Source organism: Gossypium hirsutum, chromosome A12, assembly GCF_007990345.1.
Source record: "Gossypium hirsutum isolate 1008001.06 chromosome A12, Gossypium_hirsutum_v2.1, whole genome shotgun sequence".
Lineage (NCBI taxonomy): Eukaryota > Viridiplantae > Streptophyta > Magnoliopsida > Malvales > Malvaceae > Gossypium > Gossypium hirsutum.
This window is the reverse complement of record NC_053435.1, coordinates 108,363,432-108,389,499: the sequence shown is the minus strand read 5'-3', so window position 1 is coordinate 108,389,499 and position 26,068 is coordinate 108,363,432. Positions and strand designations below refer to the sequence as shown.

Here is a 26,068-nt window from a genome sequence, read left to right as displayed (position 1 = left end):
GATAAAATAAAAAATTAATACAAATAAAATTATATTTTAATCTTTTAAAATTTATAATTTAATTTCGCCCGCCTTTAATTTTTTTTTTTTAAATTCAGCTCTGTTCAAAGATAAAAATTATTTTACTCTCCGTCAATATACACGCCTCTAATAAAAAGACCGTGTAGGATCAAGAGTTACTCTCTCTCTAAGGTAGATAAAGTGATGGTATTGTTTCTTTTTTACATTTTTGTTGGTTTTTTCAATGTAAGTAATTGTTTATGTGTATGTAACGGATGATTATGTATCACATGACCCTAGAAAATGCAGATCTCAAAAAAAAAAAAACATTCAATTTAAAAAGTAAAAGAAAAAGAAAGTCATTTGTTTGTCTTTTATATATATATATATTTGGTAAAGTAAAACAGTATAAGCGAAACAAAATGACATCTTAATTTAACGCGGGTAGATTAAAATCTGCCATAAGCAATTTCCTAATCAAAGGCGGAGATTCCTCTAATAAATAAAATTGTAATAACTCTAAATCTTTAATTTTGGCTAAAAAATTTGTCACTGTATTCTGTGCCTGAGTAATATGTCTAATGCGAACTTTTCAAGTTTGAATATTTGGTAGTGGTACATTGTCATTAAAAATTTTAAATATTATAAGTACGGTTAAGAGAATAACAAGTGTCTTTTAGAAATATTGTAAAATATTAAAAAAACACATGATAATTTTTTAACACAATTTGTGTAATTAAAAAAATATATACTTTCAGTTACCACATGCTAACCCATTATAATATATACTTATCTTTTGTTATATGTAATATTTAAATATTTAAATATTTAAAAATTCGTGTAATTATATATATCCTTTAGGCTAAAAGAATGCCCTTAATGTGTTGGGGCATTGGGCTGGTTGGAACCCATTTAGCACAAGTTATTTTGTCATACGAATTAAGATATATTAAAATTTGGTAAAAATATCATGAAAGTTAGATTATATTTTTCCTCATATAGTAAAAAATAAATAAATTAATTTTTGTATGTTAGATCAATGAGTAAATCGATTCTTTTTGTTAAAAATTTTATCCATTTGTACTGTTAAAAACTGATATAGTTAATACAATAACTCGACAACAGCACCCACGTATACTTCTCATTGACTCACAATAACCAATCTTTAATAATAAAAATGGATGAAATTTTTAATAGGATGACTAGTTTATTCTTTGATCTACCGTACAAAGACAGATTTGCCTATTTTTTAACAAAATGAATAAAATGCAATTTAACTCATAATATAAAGGCTTCTGTAGTACTTTTACTATTAAAAGTAAATTTTATAATTTAATTTACAAAATATAAATTTATATCCAATATATAATCCAATTCGAATCAAAATAATAACTCTATGAATAAATCTATAAAAAAAAATCTATACTCTTAAGTTGAATCGGCACATGAACAAATTAAAACTTTGTTGTGTTTAATATTCCAAAACATTAAAAGCTAGTTTGTATTTTTATATTAATATTTATATATTTTATAATTAAGTAAAAATAAAATATATATTTTTCATTTAATTTAGATTTTAAATCAAATTAGGCGAACTTAAAATTAAGAATACTTCATCCGAATCAGCCCAAAGAAATCCAAATTAAATGGACTATCCAAATCATAAATATGTCTAATGATAAACAGTGTTATTTTAGTAGGAAAGAACAACATTAATTTAATTAAAAATATATTTTTAAACCATCACATTACAAATTTTAATTATGTTTATTTTTTTTACATAATGTCTAGAATTATTTATAATTCCTCCCATCCCATAAATAGGAAGATAATACACTTTAATATACTCAAACTCACGTATTTCTGCATTAACAATAATATCCATAATACTAATTGAATTAAAACGCAATCGGTAAAAATATATGATTTTTTATGCTACAAATGATAATGAAAATGGTTAAAAATGAGAAAAGATATTTAAAAGTAAAAAAAAAAAAGAGAATATTCTGGGGATTGTCATCTATTGAACGGGCCTTGTTTCGTCTCATTTTTCTATCAACATATCAAAATGTCAAAAGGCAACCAATATGTTAAATAATAACTTCCACTATCTCATCTCGTTTTCTATCGAGAAGGAAAATATGTCGAAGCAACCAATATGTTCCATAATGTCTACCACCCCAACTTTATGGCCTGATTTTTTAATAGAATTTTGTATTATTTTCGGTAAAAGTTTTATTTATAAATTTTTTTTATGAGAATTCGAGTATTTAAAGAAACGAAAAGTTTATAAAGTGAGAATATTTCATTGGGTTGCTTGAGAAGGTAAATTAAAGTTGTGTATAGTTGGATTTGAACCCATATCTTATTACATATAAGTGTTTTGTTGAGAATACTACACTTGAGCTAGACTTGTTAAGGGGTCCCATTTACTTTCAACGGCCGACACTTCATAAATTTCTCTCTAATGAATCGGTTTTAGAGGTGTTTGAGTTAAATTTAAGTATGATATTAATACATTTTATACTTGCTTAAGTTTGACCCGACTCAAAATATGGGCTTAAAATTTTGTCCCTACCTGCTTATTATAAATGTCTAATCTAAATCCATTTTAGGTCTACTCATATTATTTATTAAAAATATTTATATTATTTTTAATTAAATTTTTAATAATTATATAAAAAAATTAATTTATTAGTTATTGAGTTGTCATGTGTGGTCTTCATATTGATTCTAAACTTTTTGCAAGTTAATAAGTTTGCTATGACATTATCATTGTAAGTTGTTCTATACAAGTCTTACATCACGTTTGGTTCGCTGTATTGGATTAGAGGTGTATTGGATTAGAGGTGTAATGGAATAGAGGTGTAATAGCAAATCAACTGTTTGGTTGAATGTAATGGAATAGAGGCGTAATAGTAAAACTGTGTTTGGTTGAATGTAATAGAGGTGTAATAGCATAATGGAGAAAACTAAAATGACTAGAATACCCTTAGCATAAATTTGTTTTGGTAAATGATTATTGTTATTGTTATTTAAATTTTAATAAGATTATTTATTATCAAAAATAAATAATTTAATCATATTTAAACATAATTATTATTAAATATATTAAATATATTATAATTAAAATATATAATTTAATAAAATTCTTAATAATTAATATTCTTATATGAATTTACTCAAATCATAATATATGATACTATAAAAGATAATTTGAAATGATTAATATTAAATATATTTTAATTAAAATATATGATTTAATAAAATTTAAAATAATTATAACTAATAAATTATCTTATATGAATTTGTATAATTTAAAATAATTATTATTACATATAATTTAATAAGATATAATTTCATAAAATTATTGATAATAAATTTTCTTATATGAATTTATATAATTTAAAATAATTTATATAATAAATCTATTGTATAACTTTCTCAAAGAGGTTCTTTCATCGTCGGGCATGGGTGTTGAAACCAAATACTTTAAGAAAAATGAATACTCTGACAGGGGTATAAAAAAGGGATACTTCAAGCAAAATGAAGAGTCGGAGAAACATAGCTCTGTATATTCTCTCAGTTGCTATATTTTTTGGTTTTCTTACCTTATTCTCTGAATTTTCTTCCTCAATGAGGTTCTTTTTTATTTTTTGATTTTAGCTTTGCCCCTATGGCATGAACCTTGTGATGAATTAAAAAATTAAAGAAATATATAAAAATGGGTAAAATTACAATGAATCATTACTCCAAAGTTATAAACTAGTTATTCTAATATGATATTAAAATGCCAAGAGTGCAAAACAAATAATTTTCCAAGGATACCAAATCAGAAGGGACTTAAAAGGCCAACTAGACAGAGAAATTCAAGCAGATGCATCGCCGTATTTCATCATTGATATGTTGCATTTTGGATCATAATTCAAATTCAACTACAAATTATAGGTTAATGGGTTTGAAGCAGCACCAACAACTGTAGCCATGGGATTCGACAAATTGGGAGCAGCAAGAATTGCAGTAGTGGTGTTTGATGGAACTGTAGTTCCTACATTCAAACAAGTTTAGTCAGTTAAGTATCTAGCATTTCAATATGATTCAACAAGCATACAATTCAATGTTATAAGAGGTAAAAGCATAACATTTGCCACTCTAAGTCATGTCAATTGCCGGAAGGTAAATGAGCAGAACTGCTAAAAGCTGGTGACCTTTAAAGCCATTATCAAGCCCAAAAGAACAGCAAAATAAAATAATCCGCATCACATGATCAACCAGCACCATTTCTATTGAAGTTAATATATTGAAAACGGAAATATAACTACACTGCACCACACGATCACCCAGCATCATTTCTCTTGAAGTTAATACAATACTGTTTTCAACAAAGTTATAAGCTAGTTAGGGGTCACCACTTCTAAACGCATAATAGTAGCATAAGAGATACATGTTTATGTTTGACCCGTTCTAAGCCAACACCCTTGACTTTGAAAATTGGAGAATCTCTATGGTTCCTTTTCCTTTTCAATGCCTGGCCCTTTGGCTAACTTGAGCTTTTCTCTTTATCGTTTACCATTCTAATACATTTTATATTTCTTTTCTCTTAATACTCATATTTGGTTTGCCATTTCCAAGATTCACGACGGTAGTTATACAAAGATGAATAGGCATATGACCTCTAATAAGATAAATCCCAGAATCAGCCATATGAGCTCACCTAAGAATGAAGAGCTCGATCAGACAAACAAAACCTACGGAGCATTTTAATTGCTCTCATTTCCCGTATCACTTACATGAATAACAATAGTTTTGGTTAATTTCATTTCCAAGTCAAATTACATCAGATGTTCACTAGAAAAAATCAGAAGAGTAAATTTGTTAATCACATCAAAGCAGTGCTTGAATATTCATACACAGATGACCACATAATTCTCTAAAAAGGACTTCTTGAAAGCTTCTATTGCAATCTCGCTAATGACCAAAGCAAATAGATAAGACTTTAATTAAAACAAAGACAACAACCTAAAGTAGAAAAGGAAACTAAAAAACTATTGGAAACAACCACACGATTATTGAGGCAATGAGGTCTAATTTTTCTACAGAATCATATGCCTATTTCATGCATAAATGACTGCATAAGTCTACGCAAAGGATATATTTAGTTTCAAGTTCAATACTGCTAATGACCAATGTATATGAACAAGTCAACACCATAATTAAACAAGATGACAAAATGAGATACTCCATCCATTCGTGGCCCAATGAAGTTGCTAAAAAAATAGAATACCATTGAAAAAATCACAGGCATATATTTTTACTCAAGCAAAAGCTTGTACCATGATGCTGCCTTGGATCATAAATCACCATCTGAGATGTATCTGGACGAAGGACTTTAAGAGAAGCAGTCGGAACACCTGATGGTGCTGATGTACTCTTATCTGCACAAATGAAAACAAAAATTAGCCCAATGAGTATTAATAGTAACCTGGAACAAGAAACGGTGTACCTGTCATTGCAGATCCATTAGAGAGAGCTGACTTATCCACCTTCTTACCAATGTTTTTAGAGAGCCACTGAAGAGAATATCAATGAGTTCAAAAATTAGCAAATGCAATTTCAATGATTCAAACATAGAGGTACAGAAGCAATTTTAAGAGTTATACTTACAGTTTTCAAAGGAAAAAGAAATTACACATAAACAAGTCCCAAATTTTTTCATATCTATTGCTGAGACATGAGCAACAAATTTGCGGTTTTATGAAAGAACAATAAAGCATGTTCAAGCTTAAAGCATCTAAAAAGTAGGTGTTAATCATGTTATCCGGACAGGTTTCAATAATCTAGGGCAAGAAAAGATCATAACATTTCATTTTGACTCGAGGTTCCAAAGGCAGATGTGCATCCGGTACAATCAGAAACTCTAAAAGGAGCCAAATTATGCATCGGCCTTTGCAATGACATTACAATGACCATAACAAACACCAAGGTTATGACTAAAATAAAAGAATAACAGCCCTAGTTGCTGATACGTTATAGAAAAAGTTGGAAATGCTACATGGTTATCTTGACATGGAAATTTCCGACCTCATTACATCACTGAACTTCAAAATTTCCCATCAGTTGTAAACATAGCATATTACTTTTATTTACGACATACTTCTCAAATACATCAGATCAACCTAAATAGTCATCAATTGTATAACACTCACTGCCACCCTCAAGATATTGATAGATATCTCTACAACTATCTTTATCATGGAAGATTAAGAAGAAGGCCCTTGTTGCAAGACCAAGTACCAAATAAGGCTACACAGCTATGGCTCATTCTTCTGTGGACTTATTTGGCTAAGATACTTGCTAGAGGAACTTCATTCTTCTTTTTAGGTTTGCACCTACACGATGTGTGTGGATGTGTTTATCTTTGTCCCCTTCTAAAATTTTCAATACTACTCAAAACTGCTACCAAGCATAAAGCCTCCATTCTTTTGGCTACTAGCTTCAACATAGATGCCAAAATGCTGCTTGCAAAAACAGGCATAAACCAAAATCAGGTAATCATCAAAATCCCCACCTAAAGAGCAAATCACCATTCACAGACCAGGGCGGCACCAAACATACAACTAATACAGTTTTCTTAATACTATTAACCCTACATCCAATTTTTAAGAAGTCTTACTAACAAATATTTCTACCTTCTTGCACACAAATAGTTATTAGTCCTAAGCCAATGTTTAATGAATGTCCTAGTCAGACCCTCCTGCAGTCATAATCGAAAGTTGTACTGCTTAACCATCCTCTCTATTACCAAAAATTACTACTCTCAGAGGGTATCACCAAACATAGTTCCTGTTCTAACTAATAGTCTGCATTATGTCACAAGTTTTCTCCCTCAAGATTTCTAAGATTAACCCAGTTAAATATGCAAACCAATAACCTTAGTAATTTTCATTCTCATGCAACTGATTTCTCTTTTCCATTTTCTGATTGAAATGTTCCATTTATGAGAAGTGTGAAATCGAAAGAAAGAGAAGAAAGAGGGGCTGCTGCTGGTTACTGTTTTGGCTGCTGCTGCTGCTGCTAGAATTTCCAATTTTGTGAATATATTGAAGAGAAAAAGAGAGGTTTTGGTGTGCGGAGCAGATAGTGTTGGGAGGAAATGGGGAAGGGAAATTTGATGCTGAGACGAGAAGAAACGATGACGACAGATTAATCAACGGAATCAGTGGGAAATGGGAGGAGAAAATGATTAGGACGGAAGAGGAGAGGGTCGGGTAGGGAGGGAGGGTAAAACAGAGAGATGGGGAGGGAGGCCGGGCGTAATGGCTAATACAACGATTTGGGAACGGATTGTAAAACACGGGAATTTGGGGATTAGGGGCGTAATATAATACGCGCGTAATGGCTAATACAACGAACCAAACGCCGGATTAGGGGCGTAATGTAATACGCGCGTAATCGGGGCGTAATGGATTGGGTAATACGGCGAACCAAACACATTGTTAATGTTTGGGGAATGAAGATACACAATACGTGGATGACAAACGTCTTTTTATTTTAGGTATTTAGTCCTATAATTCAAGCTCACAAAAAGTTATAAGCTCATATGTGCAAGTATCTCATCTGGTGATCTTCCTTAATAAAAAAATGTCCAGTGCATGATGTAAAAAATTTATTTTAATTTTATTGAATTCAATAAACAATTCATTAAATATGTATATTTTTAAAGTATTTTTTTAACAGTACTTAAAATATGTCATATTTGTGATAACTTTGTCGAGGAAACGGGGTTAATTGGGTATTTTACATTTAGCACTGTCCCACTGTCAATTCTTTTAACGGTCAGTTGCTAAATTGTAGAAATCAATTTTTTCAATCGATATTTTAATTTTATAGTTAAATTATATAATAAGTTCATATAATTTTTGTAAATTTAAAATTTAATTTTTATGTCTTTTAAAGTTAGCAGCAAAATCTATGGACACTAATCTTAATGTGGATCCAAGAATAAGATGTGGGGACAACTATTTACATAAAATTATTTTTTAATAAAAATACATAAAATTATTAATATAACTTTATTTATTATAAATTTTTTATGAAGTCAGTATCACGAGTTAATCTAACATCAATTCCGTCAAAAAAAATTATTTATCCTTTTTTTTGACTTAATATATTATAATATTAATTTTATTGTCGACATGGATAATTCTTTTACAACAAATTAATAAAATTAACAGTGTCCACCTTGATATTTTTATGAATTGCACTCAAATTGTTATGTGACTTACTAAAGTTAAAATTTTAATAATTTAATTAGTTTTTTAATTAGAAAAATAATTTAACTAAATTTAAAAGAATAAGGGCTAAATTTAAAAAATTAAAGTTAAAGTAATTAAAAAGATATTTTTTTTATTTTTTATTTTTTCAAAAAATATATATATATGTAAGCCACACCTTTCCCTTCATGGTCTACTTCAATTTCGTGGTAGTTGATGTCTTGATGATAAAATAATTTCTTCTAACTGTTCCCCTCATTTTTAATAATCAAATAAAATTATCTATAGAGTTTTAGTTTGATTTGTATTTGTATTATTATCAGTGCAGAATGACATAAATTTGAGTACACTGAAGTGTATTATTCTCTTATTTAAAAAATAAAAAATTATATTGAAAAGAACTAATATGATAAAAAATTAAAATTAAAAGTAAAATTATTATTAAAAAACTATCAAATAAATTTAATCACCTTACAAAAAAAAGTTAAATTTAATCAAATCTAGAAGGTCAATAAAAAAGAGCAACAAAAACAGTAAATTTATAACTAAATAAATAAATTATATTTATAACTTTTTTCAACAAATTCGATAAAATGTTTTAATTATGTATTAAAAAAATAAGACAAACATTTGGTGGGCCCTAAGAAACAATTCAACCATTGGTTTTGAATGGTATTTTATTAATTTGGTAAAAAGAAAAAAAGAAAATCCAAATCTGCTTTCTTATTACATTAATTAAACCTGTTCTTAACTATATTTTCCCTTTGGGATAATATAAAATTTGTCCCTGATTTTGATAACTAGATCAATTTTTGTATCTGTAAAATTTTTTGTTCACCTTCACACTTGAACTTGACAATTAGATTTATTTTGGTCCCTAAACTTGAAAAATATAAAAATTTAATGATGTGATACTTTAAAATCGTGCCACATCAACACTTGACATTTTTAAAAAATTATATAAATTTTCTGGAAATGATGCGATACAATATTAGAGTATTATATTCAATGTTTTAATAATCAAACCAATGGTTGAATTGGTTAGACCATTGGTTTCCAATTCAACCGATTTGACCACTAGACAATAATAATTAAAAAATTTATAAAAAAATAATTAAATTTGTTCAACTTGTTCGGCTGTTAATTTTTTTCTCAAATTTTTTATTTTTACCAATTTCAAACAATTTTTGATTCAATCGATTCAACTTCTTTATTTGGACCGTTATATTGATTGGTTCTTTGTTCAATCAATCCAACTGATTGGTCCAATCCTATTTCAGTAACACTGGTCACATTATCAAATCTTGACGTAATCCAAGTTCGGAAACCAAAATAGACCTAGTTGCCAAGTTCAGGTACCAAAGTGATCTAATTTCCAATTTCACGGGCCAAAAATTATATTATCACTTTCTTTTGGGTTTTTTTTTCTCTTCTTTTAAAGTTTTAACGATATTATTATATTAATTATTAAAGACCAAAAAGAGAAAAAAAATATTAATTAATTATAGTTTAGTCATTATGGTTCTTCTAGTTGTATTGTACCCTTTAGACTGACTTTGACTTTTCTTCTCCATCTAGTCTCTGGTTCTTAATTCTCTTACAGGAAAAAAAGAAATGGAGACCCAAAGTTTGTCTCTTTGGATCTTTGTTTCCTTTTATGGGTTTTCCAATATAATTTCAATTAACTGAATACTATTCTTATATCCCCTTTTCTTTGTTTCCTCCATTTTAATGGTGGGGAATTTTGAAAGTATCGATTTTGGTGAATTCAAGCAGAGAACTTCAAAGGGGGAAAAAAAGATTTGAAAGATTTTATTTTAATCTTGTAGGTGTTCGTTGAAATGGGTAGGAGAAAAAAAAGAAGCGTGTTTAATGTTGATGGAGTTATGGACTTTTTCAACAATGTCATGATGGAGAAGCCTTATCTTCCTTTGTTGATCCCTTTGGTTTTGATGTTATGGGCTTTGGAGAAATGGATTTTCTCTTTATCTAATTGGGTTCCTCTTGTTCTTGCTGTTTGGGTAACTGTTCAGGTAAATTCTCTTCTTTTTTGATCTGTTTTATATGCTTAGTGGGATATCTAAACAGCTTTAATGTCGATAGGAGATTGTTTAGTAAATAAATGATTCTGTTGTACTTTGTCTTTTGAATTACAATTTTCAGTGTAATATTCCTTAGTTATTGGAATCTGTATTACTTTTTTTGACAAGTTTTGACAAAAAATTACAGTTCTTCATTACTTTTTTATCTTTTTTTTCCCATTATAGATTTTCTATCTGCCATTAAAATGCAGTGTGAGGAGAGCTTAAAGTATTACAAAATACTTTAAATATTCCTAAGTTGCTCCATTTTAGGTCCAAACTGTAAATAGGCTTACATATAAATTAGTTGTTCTTTTTTGATAGAACATGTATTGGATTTTAAGTTCCCCCCTTTGACCTGCTTCTGTTTTGATAATTACTTTCAAGTTGGCTCAATATTTGTAAATTGTTCTCAAATAGCCAGACAATGGTTCTCATTGGGGAGTAACATGGTCTTTTACATTATTCTGGCACTTGATACTACACAATTGCTATTGTTCTCCTTTACCATGTCAAATATCATTGTTACTTTTAAGACAAGAATGCTGATGAAGTTCATTTTTGAAAGGGAAACTGGCTTTATTGAATTTCTATTGTATGCTTATCTGTCTTTTAGTTGGATTTTGAACTAGCTAGGCATAGTCCTATTAGCTAATATTTGCTTGGAGATTCAGCTAGCTATGAGGGTCGCATTAAAAGATTTAAAGCGATATGTAGGTCCAATTTCTGTTTCCCCTTTCATCAATATAGCTGCTCAACCATTCTCTAAGCATTATTTATATTTTTCAATCCAAGGTAATGGTGTAGGTTGTCTCGGTTTCTTTTATTTGATACTAATAATAACTAAGCACTTTAATCGTTGTTATGGACCTTGTGGTTCATTTTAGTCATGTTTTTCTTTTCTTCACTTTGGACTTTATTTGATACTATTTTGTAATATCTAAATGTTTGGGGGAAGAAAACTTTATGTAGGATTTCCCCTTTGCCATTTGCTGAGGGTGTTATGGCAATTGGTATTTAAAATTTTTATTATGGTGACATAAGGTATCTCTCTTCCATTGCAGCATCGTAATTATCAACATCGAATGGCTGTTGAAGACTTGAATAAGAAGTGGAAGCGATTTGCACTAAGTTCCTCGGTACCTACACTTTCTTTAATTTTCTACTTATATATATGAGTTTTACCATAATCAAATATTTGACACTTTTAAACAGGCAGAAACACCATTGGAGCACTGTGAGTGGCTAAACAAGCTTTTAATAGAGATTTGGTCCAACTACATAAATCCAAAGCTTTCATTAAGGTTTCAATCCATTGTTGAGGTGAGAATTGTGTGAATTTAGTCTTACTACAAGTTCCAGTTTTAAGCGTGCATATCTAGTCCAAAACTTGTTGGATCTTTGCATGACACTTCCTTCTAGATTAACATACCGGACATTGGATTGCCTGGTGATGCACCCACACAAATATATGTTTGTTTATATGAACTTTGGGAAATGCTTAAGTTTGCATCTAAATCTTATCTGTCAAAGGTTCTATTGATAGACAAATTGAATGTCCATCTGTTGTTCTTTCTATCCTCTATTCTCCACTTTGAAGTGACTAAGTGAATCTTCTTGCATGCAGAAACGCTTGAAACGTAACAAATCAAGACTTATTGTAAGTGAGTTTGCATTCAGCTTTGATGAAAAAGTTCAAACTAACAGTTTGAGCCTTTTGGTTGATGTTAATCTTAGAAATATGTTCAACAATAAGACTTTTATTCTTGTAGGAAAAGTTAGAATTGCTGGAGTTTTCACTAGGTTCGTCTCCACCTTGGTTGGGTCTTCAAGGGACTCGTTGGTCAACTTTTGGTGATCAGGTTTGGGTTTTGGTTTTTCAATTACAACTTATTATCCAACTTCATTTTCCTTTATTTTTTTCTACTATGAAGGAATAGAGGGTTAATATGAAAAGACATCTTCACCAAAGCATCTGTTGTTCATTTTGACAGCAAGTTATGCACTTGGGTTTTGATTGGGACACAACTGACATCAGCATTATGTTGCTTGCCAAGGTGGCTAAGCCATTCTTTGGAACTGCAAAGATTGTTATAAATAGCCTTCGCATTAAGGGTGATGTACGTTGAAATGTTTCTGCCATGTATCCCTTCATTCTTTCCTTTTTATAGGTTAATGAAGTCCTATCTAGAAACTTGACCTATTTGATGGATTGATTTATAAATTTACTTATTTAAGTCTTTGGGTATAGAGTATTAACAAATTCTTTTACGAACACTGCTTGATCTGTTTATGTTTCTAATAAAATTATTGTTACAAGTATAGAGCTTTCAGATATGGATCTTAAGAAACGGCCATCAACATTTGATGATAAAAAATAAAAACTTTTCTTTACTGTTGTCTCATGCTTAAAAAGGCTGTCATCCAACTTGCTGCCCTTGTTTTAAAGTCAATACCATTGATGAGTTTTAAATGGTATTGACTCTTCGCATGTTGATTATGATATATTGATATTATGCCTTATTTACGTTCTGCAGCTTCTCTTGATGCCAATTCTGGATGGGAAAGCAATTCTGTACTCGTTTGTATCCACTCCTGAAGTTAGGATATCAATTGCCTTTGGCAGTGGAGGAAGCCAATCACTACCAGCAACAGAGCTGCCAGGTGTTTCTTCTTGGTTGGTATGTTTCTTCGATACTGTTCATCACCAACAGGTCATCTCAATAATTTTAACTTTTACTTGCTACTAATTGGCTAATTCTAAACTTGTTTCCCGTAATGCAGGTTAAACTTTTGACTGATACCTTAGCTAAGACAATGGTTGAACCTCGTCGACAATGTTTCTCTTTATCAGCTGTAGATTTAAGGAAGAAGGCTGTTGGTGGTATTGTTTATGTGACAGTCATTTCTGGAAAAAAACTTTCGAGGAGTAGCTTAAAAGGAAGCCCATCAAGAAGGCAACCAAGTTCTGGTGTAGATGGTTTACGAGAGCACTCTGACGATAAAGATCTACAGACATTTGTTGAAGTTGAGTTAGGAGAACTAACCAGAAGAACAAATGTGAGGCCAGGTTCCAGTCCGCGATGGGATTCGACATTTAACATGATTTTACATGATAATACAGGAATTGTTCGATTCCATCTCTTTGAGCATACTCCTGGCAGAATGATGTATGACTATCTAGCAAGCTGTGAGATTAAGGTAATGTAAAGTTGATGCTTATCTTATCAAAATTTCCAAATCCAAAGATTGATGTATGATGTTAAGTAGAAATGCACAAATTTCTTATGGTGTAAGAGAAATGCACGCAATATAAATATTGGACCCTTGGGACCCTATGGAAATAAAATTTGCTTAAACTACACCCAAAGTCACTAAACTATTACTAAATTTATGTTTTGGTTTAAAGGTACAGAATGGTCACTAAATTATTCATTTAAGTCACTTAACTTGAAAGTTTTTATTTAAGTCACTGGGTTAAGGTGTTTTTTTTTTAAAAAAAAAGTTCAGCTAGTAAGCTCTAAGTGATAATTCGATGATCAGTACGGTAAATCCGTACCCATTGGCGGTAAAAGAACACACTTTAGATCCAAGCTGGTCTAACAGTCAAGGTCGGAGGTCAGAGAAGAAAGTTGTTTGAATTTTGGTTTGCAGATTCCTGACGTTAAAAGTTATTTCATAAAAAAAAAAAAACTAAATTGTAAAAGAGAAGGGGAAGGAGAGTTTTTGATTATGCAGGCAGTGCGAACAAAGAACGCCATACAACAACGCTTTTAACAGCCTAGTGACTTAAATGATAACTTTCGAATAGTATAATGACCATTTTATAACCTTTTGAAGTTAAGTGACCAAAACGTAAACTTACTAATAGTTTAGTGAACTTGTGTGTAGTTTACCCTAATGTTAAACATGCATAATGCCGGCTTTGCTTTTATATGTTACATAAGTAGTTTAGCTGCAGAAAAGGTCTATATAGGAAAATAACCTGTAATTTTTTTGTTATGCTTGCCTCTGGTTTTCCTGTTTCCAAGCTTCCAATTTTGGATAAAGCATTAACTTATGAATATGACAGAGTATCATGCTATTGATCATCTTTTGTGGCACTGGTAAGTTGATTTCCCATTTACATGTCCATTGAACAGATGAGATACAATACAGATGATTCCACAACCTTTTGGGCTATAGGGCCAGACTCGAGTGTAATAGCTAGGCATTCTGAATTTTGTGGCAAAGCTGTTGAAATGGTTCTTCCATTTGAAGGTGTCAATGTAGGGGAGGTATGACGCAACGTGCTTTTTTCTGTTTCTTACTCTCTCAGTAAACCTACTTCTCGATTGCCGTAATAGGAAGGTAAAAGTATAGAATTCATAAGAAGAAATGTTATGATGATGTGTTATACTAGTTAAAATATGTTATAAGTCCCCGTACTCTTCAAAAATTTGGAATTTAGTCCCTCTACTTTTATTTTCATTAATTTAGCTCATTTACTTTTTAGATTTCAAAATTCAGGTTCAACTGTTAACACAGTAAAATGTTTTTGTTAAATTTATTGGCGTGATATTTTAACAATGTTAACCTGAATTTAGCAAAAATATTTTTACAGTGCTAGGCTTGAATTTTGAAATCTAAAAAAACAGAGGGACTAAATTTATGAAAATAAAAGTAAAGGAACTAAATTCCAAAATTTTGAAAACTACATAGACTTATGGCATATTATAACCTGTTATATTTGATAAAAAGATGTTGCTTATATCCTAAATTAATTGTGCAATGTGGGTATGTTGGATGCACTTAAGGTCCAAGAAATCATTGCCAATTATCAGTGTGTTTTTGGATTTAATGGTGAATGAATATTTATTAGCCTTTCATGTGTAATGTATGTGTATATAAATTTCTTCAGTAGAATATTGAACTATCGAAATTCATATGTGCTGAGCAGTTGGCAGTGAAGCTTGTGATAAAAGAATGGCAATTTTCCGATGGTTCTCTTAGCTTCAACAACCTCCGTGTTAGCTCACAATCGTCACTGAACGGGTCATCAAATTTCCTTTCAAGAACTGGAAGGAGAATTATTGTAAAAGTTGTGGAAGGGAAGGATCTTATTACGAAAGACAAAAGTGGAAAGTGTAATCCATATGTTAAATTGCAATATGGAAAGGTACGATGGAGTTGAGGTTGTGAGTGTAGTATTACACATTAGTATACCGGAATTAATTATGCTTACCGTTGATCTTTACTATTAATTCTTTTCAGGTTCTTCAGAAAACAAAGACTGCACATTCTTCTAATCCGAAATGGGAACAGAGTTTCGAGTTTGATGAAATAGGAGATGGCGAATATCTGAAGATAAAATGCTACACTGAAGAGGTCTTTGGAGATGACAGCATTGGCAGTGCGCATATAAGTCTTGAGGGATTGGTAGAAGGGTCACCGAGGGATGTGTGGATCCCTCTTGAGAAAGTGAATTCAGGAGAACTAAGGATCCAGATAGAAGCAGTTCGGATCGATGACTATGAAGGATCAAGGGTAACTTCTTTTTTTCTTTTTTTTGCATGAAGTGGTAGAGCATTGCTGTAATCTTTCGAAGGAAAGAAAAAAAATTGTAGCTATGGGGAAAAAGAATTAAAATAATATATTACACAGGCCATGCTGGTAGGTTTAAAAGTGCTACTCTGCTCACGACAAAAGTCTCATGGAGGCTTCTAGAGTTGGATTGCATTTTGCCATCTTTACTAAAAAAAATGGGCAAATTAGTCTCTGTATATTAAATCAAAGAGCAAATTGGTTTTTTCTGTTAAAAATTTCATCCATTTTTACTTTTGAAAACTGGTTTAATTGAAGGAATAACTAGACAATTACATGTGCCATGTGTACTTCATGTTGAGGTATAAGGATTTGTTTTTAACAGTAAAAATGTATGAAACTTTTAACAAATGACTAGTTTGCTCTTTGATCTAATATACAAAGACTAGTTTACACATTTTTTGAGTAGAGGGAGCAAAATGCAATTCGACTCTTACTACAAAAACCTCTATATACTTTTACTCTCAACTCACTAATGCACTTAACTTTATCTACTAAAAACATGTACACGTGTTTTCATAATATTCTTTGTGTGAACCAAACGATTTAGCCTAAAGATAAAACGTCGTTTATATGCAAAAGTGGCGTTCGTTTGATTCACAGAAATACATGTTTTTAGTAAATAGCGTTACGTGCATAAGCGAGTTGGGTAGCTCTTTTAAACCTACATGTATATATAAAAGACATTTAACTTCAGGCTGAATCATTTGATTCAGAGAAAGAAAACTACGAACATATGCAACATATTTGTAAATGCTTTTAGTAAATAAGGTCATGTGCACAAGCAAGTTGGGTAGCACTTCTAAACCTACCTGCATGGCCTTTATGATGTAATGCATACTAATTGATGATCTTCGATCTGAAGTGCATCTAAGCTGATACGTGTTCGTTTTTTCCTCAAGGGTTCTTCATATTCTGGCAATGGTTGGATTGAACTTGTGCTTATCGAAGCAAAAGATCTCGTAGCTGCTGATCTAAGGGGGACAAGTGATCCATATGTTAGGGTGCAATATGGAAACTTGAAGAGACGAACAAAGGTATTGAGACAACATAATTTTGAAATAATTGCAATATATCTATGCTGGTATGTGTTTCAAGTGAATTTTATTTTTTGGGAGGTCAAAGTATAATTTTTCTATTATATTAATTTGTGATTTCTAAAAACTAAAGGGACTATACAAACAATTTTTCATCTTTTGGGGGTCAAGGCCACTGCCTGCACCCCTCTCCCTTCGCCCCTGCTTTTGGCGGTCAATAATAGCTACACGATCTTTCATCCTTCACGAAAATAAATATTTGCAGTGACAGTGGCAATAGTGTTTGATGGTTCCATGGATTGCCCCTGCAGGTTATGTACAAAACATTAAATCCTAAGTGGCATCAAACATTGGAATTCCCCGACAATGGCAGTTCTTTAGAGTTGCACGTGAAAGACCACAACGCGGTGCTACCGACATCGAGCATAGGTGATTGTGTTGTAGAATATCAGGGATTGCCTCCAAACCAGATGGCTGACAAGTGGATACCGCTTCAAGGGGTCAAAAGGGGAGAGATTCACGTTCAAGTTACGAGAAAAGTTCCGGAACTAGAGAAAAAACCGAGTGTCAACCCTGATACATCCTTGACAAAAGCTCATCAAATATCGAGCCAGGTGAAAACATCTTGTTTATCTTGATCATCATTGATCACAATAAAAGTACCAAGGAGTCAGAATTTTATCCCATTTATTAAAGAATGAGTAAATTAGTTCTCGTGTATTAAATCAAAGAGTAATTGGTTCTTTCAGTTAAAATTTTCATCAATTTCTACTATTATTCTGTCAGCCATGTTATTTTTAATAGTAGGAATGGATGAACTTTTTAATAGAGGGAACAATTTGCTCTTGAATCTAATATACATGGACTAATTTGTTTATTTTTTAAGAAAAATAGATAAAATACAATTCGACTTTTAGTACAATGACCTCTGTAGTACTTTTACCCATCGATCACGTGAATAGACCGAACAAATCGAACCCTGACATATTTTGTTGGATGCGAGTTCTGTACAGATGAAACAAATGATGATCAAGCTTCAATCTTTAATCGATAATGGCAACCTCGAAGGGATTTCAACTCCACTCAGTGAACTCGAAGCTCTTCAAGATATACAAGACGAATACATGGTACAGCTCGAAACCGAGCAGATGCTTCTACTGAACAAGATAAAGGAGCTCGGTCAAGAGATGTTGAACTCATCGCCTTCTCTCAGTAGAAATTCGTTTGGAAGTTGAAGCCAATCTTTACCATATTCCGATATTACACGTTACGATTACCGTTCCACCGATATAGCTTTTGCTTACTGATAACATCATGTTCACCAAACTCAACATAATAATCTTCATAGAGTAGCCTGCAAGCAAATAACATGGATTGCGTTAAGGGTTACTGCTAGTTCAAGTCGGTTCAAATCTAAAATGGTAGATAAGGTCATGTATTTGTATTTATATTTGGTTAGTTTACAGGTCGAAATAAGTTAAATGTTGAAAAATTAAGTATTAAATTTATCAGCATTGAATTTGTATTATAAAAATTATTTGATATATTGAAAATTAAGTGTTAACGTGGTTTGATAAGAATGAAATGTTGACTTGTGAAAATTATTATTTTCACAATTTTAATTTTATTCATATTATAACCTGCAAAATGTCTGGTATATTAGAGGTTACATAATGGAAAGGATTAAGTTTATACTATTTAAGATGTAATTACATTCCTAACTATTTTTAGATTAAAATATGTTTTAAGTTGATGCAATTTTTATAAATTTAGAATTTAGTCTTGGTATTTTTATTTTTAGGAATTTAGTCTTTTTAATTTTCAGATTTTAAAATTCAGATTCAATTTAATTAAAAAAGATTTACCAGTATTAACAATTGGATCTAAATTTTAAAATTTAAAAAGTAGGGAGATTAAATTTTTAAAGATAAAATTATAGGGATTAAATTTTAAATTTGTGAAGAGTACATGGACTTATGGTATTTTAACCTTATTTTTAATATATTAGTATTTAATAGTCTGTCTTAATAGTCATAGTGTTAACATAACTTTTAGCCCTAAACATAGCAAATATAAAAATTAAATGACGTGGCATTATGAGATTGTGCCATGTCATCATTTAAAAAATTATAAAAAATTATAGGTACCAAAATTAGATTAGCATTTACAGTAAGAATATGAAGTTAAACTGATAAAATAATTCGATTGAAATGATACTTTAATTTGAAGATTCAACTGAATTGTTTTATAGTTTAGGGACTAGTTTATGAATTAAACCATAATTTGGGGGCATTAAAATGAAATTATCCCTTTTTAAAATTCAGTAGCAAAAAAGGATAAAAGCCCAATAATAAAATCAGCCATATCCATTACCAAAAATATCAATTTTTTCTCTTTTAAAATCCAAAATAAAAGATCTTATCTCTTCTCCCTCAGTTCACTGTCACTTAACCAAAGCTACAACAATGGCAGCAAATCCTCAATAACAAAAAAGAAAAAGAGAGTAATGGCCATTACTACAACAAGATTGACGGAAATGCCCCTCAGAACCCCACTCCCTTTCTCATCCAATTCCTATTCTTCTTCTCTCAACCTTTTCTTCTCACTTCCAAAGCCTTCATTTCGTTTCCTCACTGCTTCCTCTTCTCTCCGCTCCGGAATTAATCCGGGTTCCATTTCGAACCGCTATTCTCACCCGTGGTATCATCGCCTATCCACCGGCGCCTCTTGTTCTTGTTCTTCTTCCCTTCAAGCTTGGTCTTCTCCTTCTGAAAAAGTCATCCAATCGGACGGTAACGGTAAGGTGGACTCTGAAACTCGGTATCTCAATAAAGGGCAAAGCGCTATAGACAGAATTGTTCTCAGGTTACGGAACTTAGGGTTAGGATCAGATGACGAAGACGAAGAAGATGACGGAACTGACGATTATAATTCGACGCCGGTGACTGGAGAAGAGAGGTTAGGTGATTTGTTGAAGAGAGAATGGGTTCGGCCTGATACGAGGCTGATAGAGAAAGAAAAAGAAGAAGCTGTGCTGCCGTGGGAGCGAGAGGAGGCGGTGGTGGAGGTGGTGGTGAAGGAGGGAGGTCTACTAAAAAAGAGGACAGTCAAGGCGCCAACATTGGCTGAGCTGACAATTGAGGATGAGGAGCTTAGGAGGTTGAGGAGGATGGGGATGCATTTAAGGGAAAGAATCAATGTACCCAAGGCGGGGATTACGAAGGTGGTTCTTGAAAAGATTCATGATAAGTGGAGAAAGGAGGAGCTAGTTAGGCTTAAGTTTCATGAATTTCTCGCCGTCGATATGAGGACTGCTCATGAGATTGTTGAGGTTGGTTTTTGCTCTTGTCAAGAGAAATGTTAAAGAGTTTTTTGTTTTTGCCGGTGTTATTTGGACTCGGTTGTGAGCGTCGGATACGGGTATATATCCGACATGGATATGATTAGTTTTTGTATGTATTTGAAGGAGGTCATATCCCAATATCCCGATATTTCGGATACGAATCTCAGACACAAGTACTGCATGAAAAATGAAGAGACCGAGCAACATAGTCATGCATGGCTATGACTTAAGGATCATCTTTTAGCCTTGGGGTTAAGTTTATATCTAAGAATTTTTGGTTATGCATGAAAAATGAAGAGTCCGAGTAATGTAGTTCGAGATTATGTTATTGGTTCGAGTTTTTGTTATTCATGCATAAATGTCTGACTTAAGGATCGTTTTTTAGCCTTGGGGTTAAGTTTATATCTAAGAATTTTGCTTTCTAAAAGAAAATTTGAATGATCTTATCATGGAAGCAATATAGTTGTAATAAGATTTTGATTTCTATGGAGTAGATATAGATTGGTTGATACATTAAGCATTTAAGACTTTTGGTTTTTGTTTTTACATGGTGAATGATGATAATGATGTAGTATTGATTTAGTTTTTCATTTGAAATGGATAGATCAAATGTTTCATGGACATATGAATTGCTTGTTGGACATAAATAAGGAGCTTGCCATATAAGTAACAGGCCATTTAGTTTTAAGTTGAGTGGTAGATCGGATTGTTTGTTTTTTTGGGTAGGTTTTGAAGTAACTAGGATGTGTGTAGCCAAATTCTATAATTCCTTGCTTCTGTGCTTTAATCTGGTGTCTGTTTCTAACTTCTGAGCACTTATTACAACATGAAATATTCACGGCTTGAATTGATGGTCAGCGTCGTACAGGAGGGTTAGTTATATGGAGATCTGGAAGTGTTATGGTGGTCTATCGTGGGAGTAACTACGAAGGTCCTTCTAAATCCCAATCCGGAGAAGGAGAAGCTCTTTTTATCCCAGATGTTTCTTCTGCTGGCAAAAGAGAAAGTGAAACAGGCTCAGCTTCAACTTCAGAAAAATCTGATAAAGTTGTGGTGAAGCCAGAACGTAGTGAAAGCATGACTGAGGAGGAAGCTGAGTATAACAGCCTACTAGATGGTCTAGGACCTCGATTTGTTGAGTGGTGGGGTACAGGAATACTTCCAGTTGATGCTGATTTACTTCCTCCAAAGATACCTGGTTATAAAACACCTTTCAGGCTTCTTCCTGCTGGAATGAGACCACGGCTGACGAATTCAGAGATGACAAATTTACGGAAAATTGCTAAATCACTTCCTTGTCATTTTGCCCTAGGTATGTTCACCTTTTCTCCATGCTCTCTTACTTTACCTTTTCTGTTGGTGACATTATACAGAGTTTCACTATTTAAATATTCTTCTAGGGAGGAATAGAAACCACCAGGGATTGGCAGCAGCAATAATTAAACTTTGGGAGAAAAGCCTCGTTGCAAAGATTGCTGTAAAACGAGGTATTCAGAATACAAATAACAAGCTTATGGCTGAGGAGCTAAAGGTATGTTCTTTTACAACTTATAGGCTTTGGTATCTTGTGTTTTGCATGATAATATTCTTCGGCCTCATTGCAATTGCATATTCATATTCCTGACTCATACTGAAGTGATCTTTTTTACTGGTTTATGACATTTTTTTTGTCTTTCTTTGGACTCTTCATCATTTAAGATATGCTGCACTTTCAAAAGAGACGGAAGAATATACTTCTCATGCGTACTAACAATTTTGCAGAACTTAACTGGAGGTGTCTTGCTGCTTAGAAACAAGTATTTTATTGTTATATACCGCGGAAAAGATTTCCTTCCAACAAATGTTGCAGCTGCTCTGGCAGAAAGACAAGATTTGACAAAACAGATACAAGATGCTGAAGAGAAACTCCGGATCAAAGCAGTTGAGCCAGCTCAATCAGGTGAAGACAAAGGACAGGCACCAGCTGGTACTTTGGCTGAGTTTTATGAGGCTCAAGCCCGCTGGGGAAGAGATATATCTGCTGAAGAACGTGAAAAGATGATTGAAGAAGCTTCCAAAGCTAAGCATGCTAAACTCATAAAACGCGTGGAACATAAGTTAGCTATTGTAAGTGTAATATCTATACCCTGTTGGTTGAAATGAAAAATCTCACAAAAGAATATGCAATTTTGAATCTGTTACTAGTTTATTGTTAGTAACCATTGGAAAATTACCATACAAGCTTCTTTGTATAAGCATGTCTAGCTTCTTGGAAAGGCTACTGCTATTATCTCGTCTGTCAAATATGCTTGATTTATTTACTTTTCTGAAGATCTGAAACAGGCTGCTATTTTTGGTCCTTAGTTTGCTATTTATTTTTGAAGGTCATCCATCAGTTTCCTGTTTAGTGCATCTAGGTAGTTGCTGTATGATATAAACTTTTCCATGTTTGTACCTGCTACCAGTTCACAATATGATTTTAGATATTTTATTTATTTGGTTATTGGCATTTATTGCATGCTTGAATATGCAAACAGGCCCAAGCCAAAAAGCTTAGAGCAGAGAGACTACTAGCTAAAATAGAAGCCTCCATGATCCCTGCTGCTCCTGATTATGACCAAGAAACAATCACTGATGAGGAACGGGTTATGTTTCGCAGAGTTGGTTTAAGAATGAAACCGTACTTACCTCTTGGTGTGTGATCTTTTCATTTGGTGATTGAAATTTGAATCTAGAATTAAAATGCTGACGGTTTGTATAATAATATACTAGGTGTTCGTGGTGTTTTCGATGGTGTCATTGAAAATATGCATCTGCATTGGAAGCACCGAGAACTTGTGAAGCTAATATCCAAACAAAAGGTCCTTGCATTTGTTGAAGATTCAGCAAGGTTATTGGAGTATGAAAGTGGTGGGATACTGGTGGCAATAGAAAGGGTCCCCAAAGGATATGCTCTTATCTACTATCGTGGAAAAAATTACCGTCGACCCATTAGCATAAGGCCAAGAAACCTTCTAACAAAGGCAAAGGCATTGAAGCGCTCAGTTGCAATGCAACGCCATGAGGTTTGATCTCTTACATTCTGATATTATCGTTATGCTTCATAACAATTGTTCCATATTGCTTTTTATGTCTTACATCATACTATTTGTAGGCTCTAAGTCAGCATATTTCTAAATTGGAGAATACCATTGAGCAAATGAAAAAGGAAATTGTAAGTGTTCTTTTTCCTATATACAGTCACTTTTGAAACTCTATTTCTATGCTATATATATATAGCAACTGGTATGGACTTCCATTTCTTGCGTGACTCACCTTTGTATATGAACTTTCGTCGGGCCTAAGTCATTTTTATAATAGTTGAAACCAAACTGGTTGTATAAATGTTAGTTGCACTTTATTATACGCTGAGGTTACTCATAATTTAGATGTCTTGTTCTCCTGTTTTCCCGTTATTCTGGTTTCTGTTTCAAGAGTTCTGCCTCTCATAGTCAAACCTCTTCTGACTATGAGATTCTAATTTCATTATTGGAGATAAGAGAAAGTTACGAAGATAAAATGCTGAACTAGTTCAACGCTTTTGCTAAGCTATAAGATATTAACATACTACTGTAATGATTTAGGATCTTTATTACATGCAAACCTTGAATTTCAATTTTCAAATGGTGCAAAGTCTTAAGATATAGCCTAAATATTTAAGCTATCCTTAAAAAAAGGTTGGTATAAGCAGGTAATTCTTCATAGTAGAAGACATGAGTTTTAAATGTTGGCTGAACTAATTTAAGATACAATTTTCATGCCTTTTTTAAGGGGTTCTCTACTGCAAGAGAATATAGGTCTTGTTTTTAAGCTTTACATGAAAATAAGTAATAATAATGAAAGAACACTAAAGGATACTAGATTATTTTCCTATTGCAAAAGAGGTGAGCTGTAAATAGTTAAGAAAAATTCAAGGCTTTGACTTAAACCAATCAAGATCGAAGATTTAGAAAGGCATTGTCGTTCATGGTAATGTTGTTAGGTGGATCACAGAATTGAGCCAACATAGGGTAGCGCTTTCTGAAGTAATAAATTGATTGATAATCTACTCATAATGCTACATTATTTATGGTTACTGGTATGCCATGTAGATTTCTGTACGTTTCCTTCAGTAATACCTATTTAATGAGAGAGTATGCAATGGGGCTTTTTACCCAGATAATATAAATTAATTAATTAATTATCAAAATAGGTTAGGAAAAGAATTATTTAAGGAAATAAGCATCCGCTACAGTAACCCACCGGTATCGCCTTACCAACCGGCGGCACCACCCCCACTTCCCCCCAATCATTGCGGCATGATAAGTTTAAAAAAAAAAAAAATTGGTGCCGTCACTGTGTCAAGTGGCACCAATAAAATATTTTTTTTAGTTGATAAATTAACAAACATTTAACCTTCTAACCAAAAAAGCTAAACCTATTAATTTACCGACTAAAAAAATATTATTGGTGCTGCCTGATACAGTAATGGTACCTAAAAAAATTCTTTAAAAAAAAAAAACTAATCATGCCGCAATGATTGGGGGGAGTGGGGGTGGTGCCACCGGTTGGTTAGGCGGAACCGGCTGGTTACTGTAGCAAATGTTTATTTCGGTAATTAATTTTTTTCTCATCCTATTTCAACAATTAATTAATTATTTTATATTATTTTCGTAAAAAAGCCCTGCAATGGTCTTGCTGAGTACATTGTTGTTCTTATTTTCTGTCCTGGTATGCTTGAAGTAAACTGGAGAAATTATTGTTGATTTTGTAGGGTGCTTCGGAAGATGGTGATGATGATAATAATAGGGGCTCAGGCGAGCATGGCCAGTTTGATCCCGTCTCAGAACTCACCGAAGTGAGTTACTATATGTTCTTAGTATTCTTGTTGATATTTGTTGCATGTATAACTTCTTGAGTGGGGGATGGTTTTCAGTTAGAAGCCTTCAGTGTGGTTATTTGAAATATCTTGTTAATGTTGGGGGGAAATGTTTCTTTTTTAACTTTGTCAAATGCTCGTTTGCAGAGTGAGGATGAAGAAAACATAGCATCTGACACTGATGATGAATACAAAAATGAGTTTGATGACTATGAAGATGATAGCGAATTCGTTGACGACCATGATGAAGGTGATAGCGAATTTGTTGATGAAGACGATGAAGATGAGGCTGACAACAGTGAGTGGGAAGATGAAGAATCTTTACAATCAAACATTAAAAACTCCAATTTACGCAGCCATCGTTGATCAAGTTTCTGAAAATTTTGGAGTTAACAGTTTCTCATGTTCGCCATAGCCCCTTGAGGTAATCATTATATTGCTTCTTTAGGGACTATGAAATTCCATTTGGCTGATGAGAAAGCTTATCATCTCAAAGTCCCCTATAATATTCTTGTTTTGGCTTTTTTGTTTTCTGCTGTGCATTCCAGAAGCCATAAAATCATAATATTTTCCTTTTCCTGATAATGTTAGGTATGTGAAGTCTCAGGCCGTGACATGCGCATATTTTTACCAGCGAGTATTTTATACATCATGGCTGAATTGGGGAAGGGCTTACATGTATCAAGTGTCATGGACTACCATCAAAGATTTTGATGCTTTGAGTATGTGAAACAAGGTGGTTCAATCTGGGTAGTTGTGCCATACCATTTTTGTAATGTATTTCGTTTCTCAATTAAGGTTGGGGTACATTTGAGAACTTGAATTTCAAAAATTAGCGTAACTTGTTTAATAAAAATACATGTAAATGTTGATTA

The 26,068-nt window shown here is 32.5% G+C and overlaps 2 protein-coding genes and 1 long non-coding RNA gene across 5 annotated transcripts; 2 read left to right on the top strand and 1 right to left on the bottom strand.

Moving 5' to 3' along the window:
- Window positions 1-3,481: 3,481 nt before the first annotated feature.
- On the bottom strand, window positions 3,482-6,384 carry LOC107930981 (uncharacterized). The gene is made up of 3 exons (XR_005906555.1): window positions 5,504-6,384; window positions 5,334-5,435; window positions 3,482-4,048 (listed from the first exon to the last, which is right to left on the bottom strand). It is a non-coding gene; the product is annotated as an uncharacterized lncRNA (long non-coding RNA).
- A 3,358-nt stretch (window positions 6,385-9,742) lies between these two features.
- LOC107931020 (synaptotagmin-5) lies at window positions 9,743-18,551 on the top strand. 3 transcript variants are annotated; one of them, XM_016862794.2, is made up of 15 exons: window positions 9,743-9,900; window positions 10,103-10,306; window positions 11,419-11,493; window positions 11,570-11,677; window positions 11,982-12,014; window positions 12,127-12,216; window positions 12,349-12,474; window positions 12,892-13,035; window positions 13,139-13,555; window positions 14,497-14,631; window positions 15,294-15,512; window positions 15,608-15,880; window positions 16,840-16,974; window positions 17,286-17,588; window positions 17,988-18,551. In XM_016862794.2, exons 2-15 carry the CDS (start codon window positions 10,115-10,117, stop codon window positions 18,207-18,209), a joined length of 2,472 nt encoding a protein of 823 aa, XP_016718283.2. In that variant the 5' UTR covers window positions 9,743-9,900; window positions 10,103-10,114; the 3' UTR covers window positions 18,210-18,551. The 3 variants fall into 3 exon arrangements, with proteins under 3 accessions (XP_016718283.2, XP_040939743.1, XP_016718282.2); XM_016862793.2 differs by having other exon boundaries at window positions 9,799-10,007; XM_041083809.1 differs by having other exon boundaries at window positions 9,793-10,306.
- Window positions 18,552-19,343: 792 nt separating this feature from the next.
- On the top strand, window positions 19,344-26,068 carry LOC121211241 (CRM-domain containing factor CFM3, chloroplastic/mitochondrial). Its single transcript, XM_041083808.1, has 10 exons — window positions 19,344-20,305; window positions 21,176-21,629; window positions 21,718-21,848; window positions 22,079-22,423; window positions 22,834-22,990; window positions 23,069-23,361; window positions 23,451-23,510; window positions 25,089-25,172; window positions 25,341-25,617; window positions 25,785-26,068. The coding sequence occupies exons 1-9, from the start codon at window positions 19,481-19,483 to the stop codon at window positions 25,557-25,559; spliced, it is 2,568 nt and encodes an 855-aa protein (XP_040939742.1). The 5' UTR covers window positions 19,344-19,480; the 3' UTR covers window positions 25,560-25,617; window positions 25,785-26,068.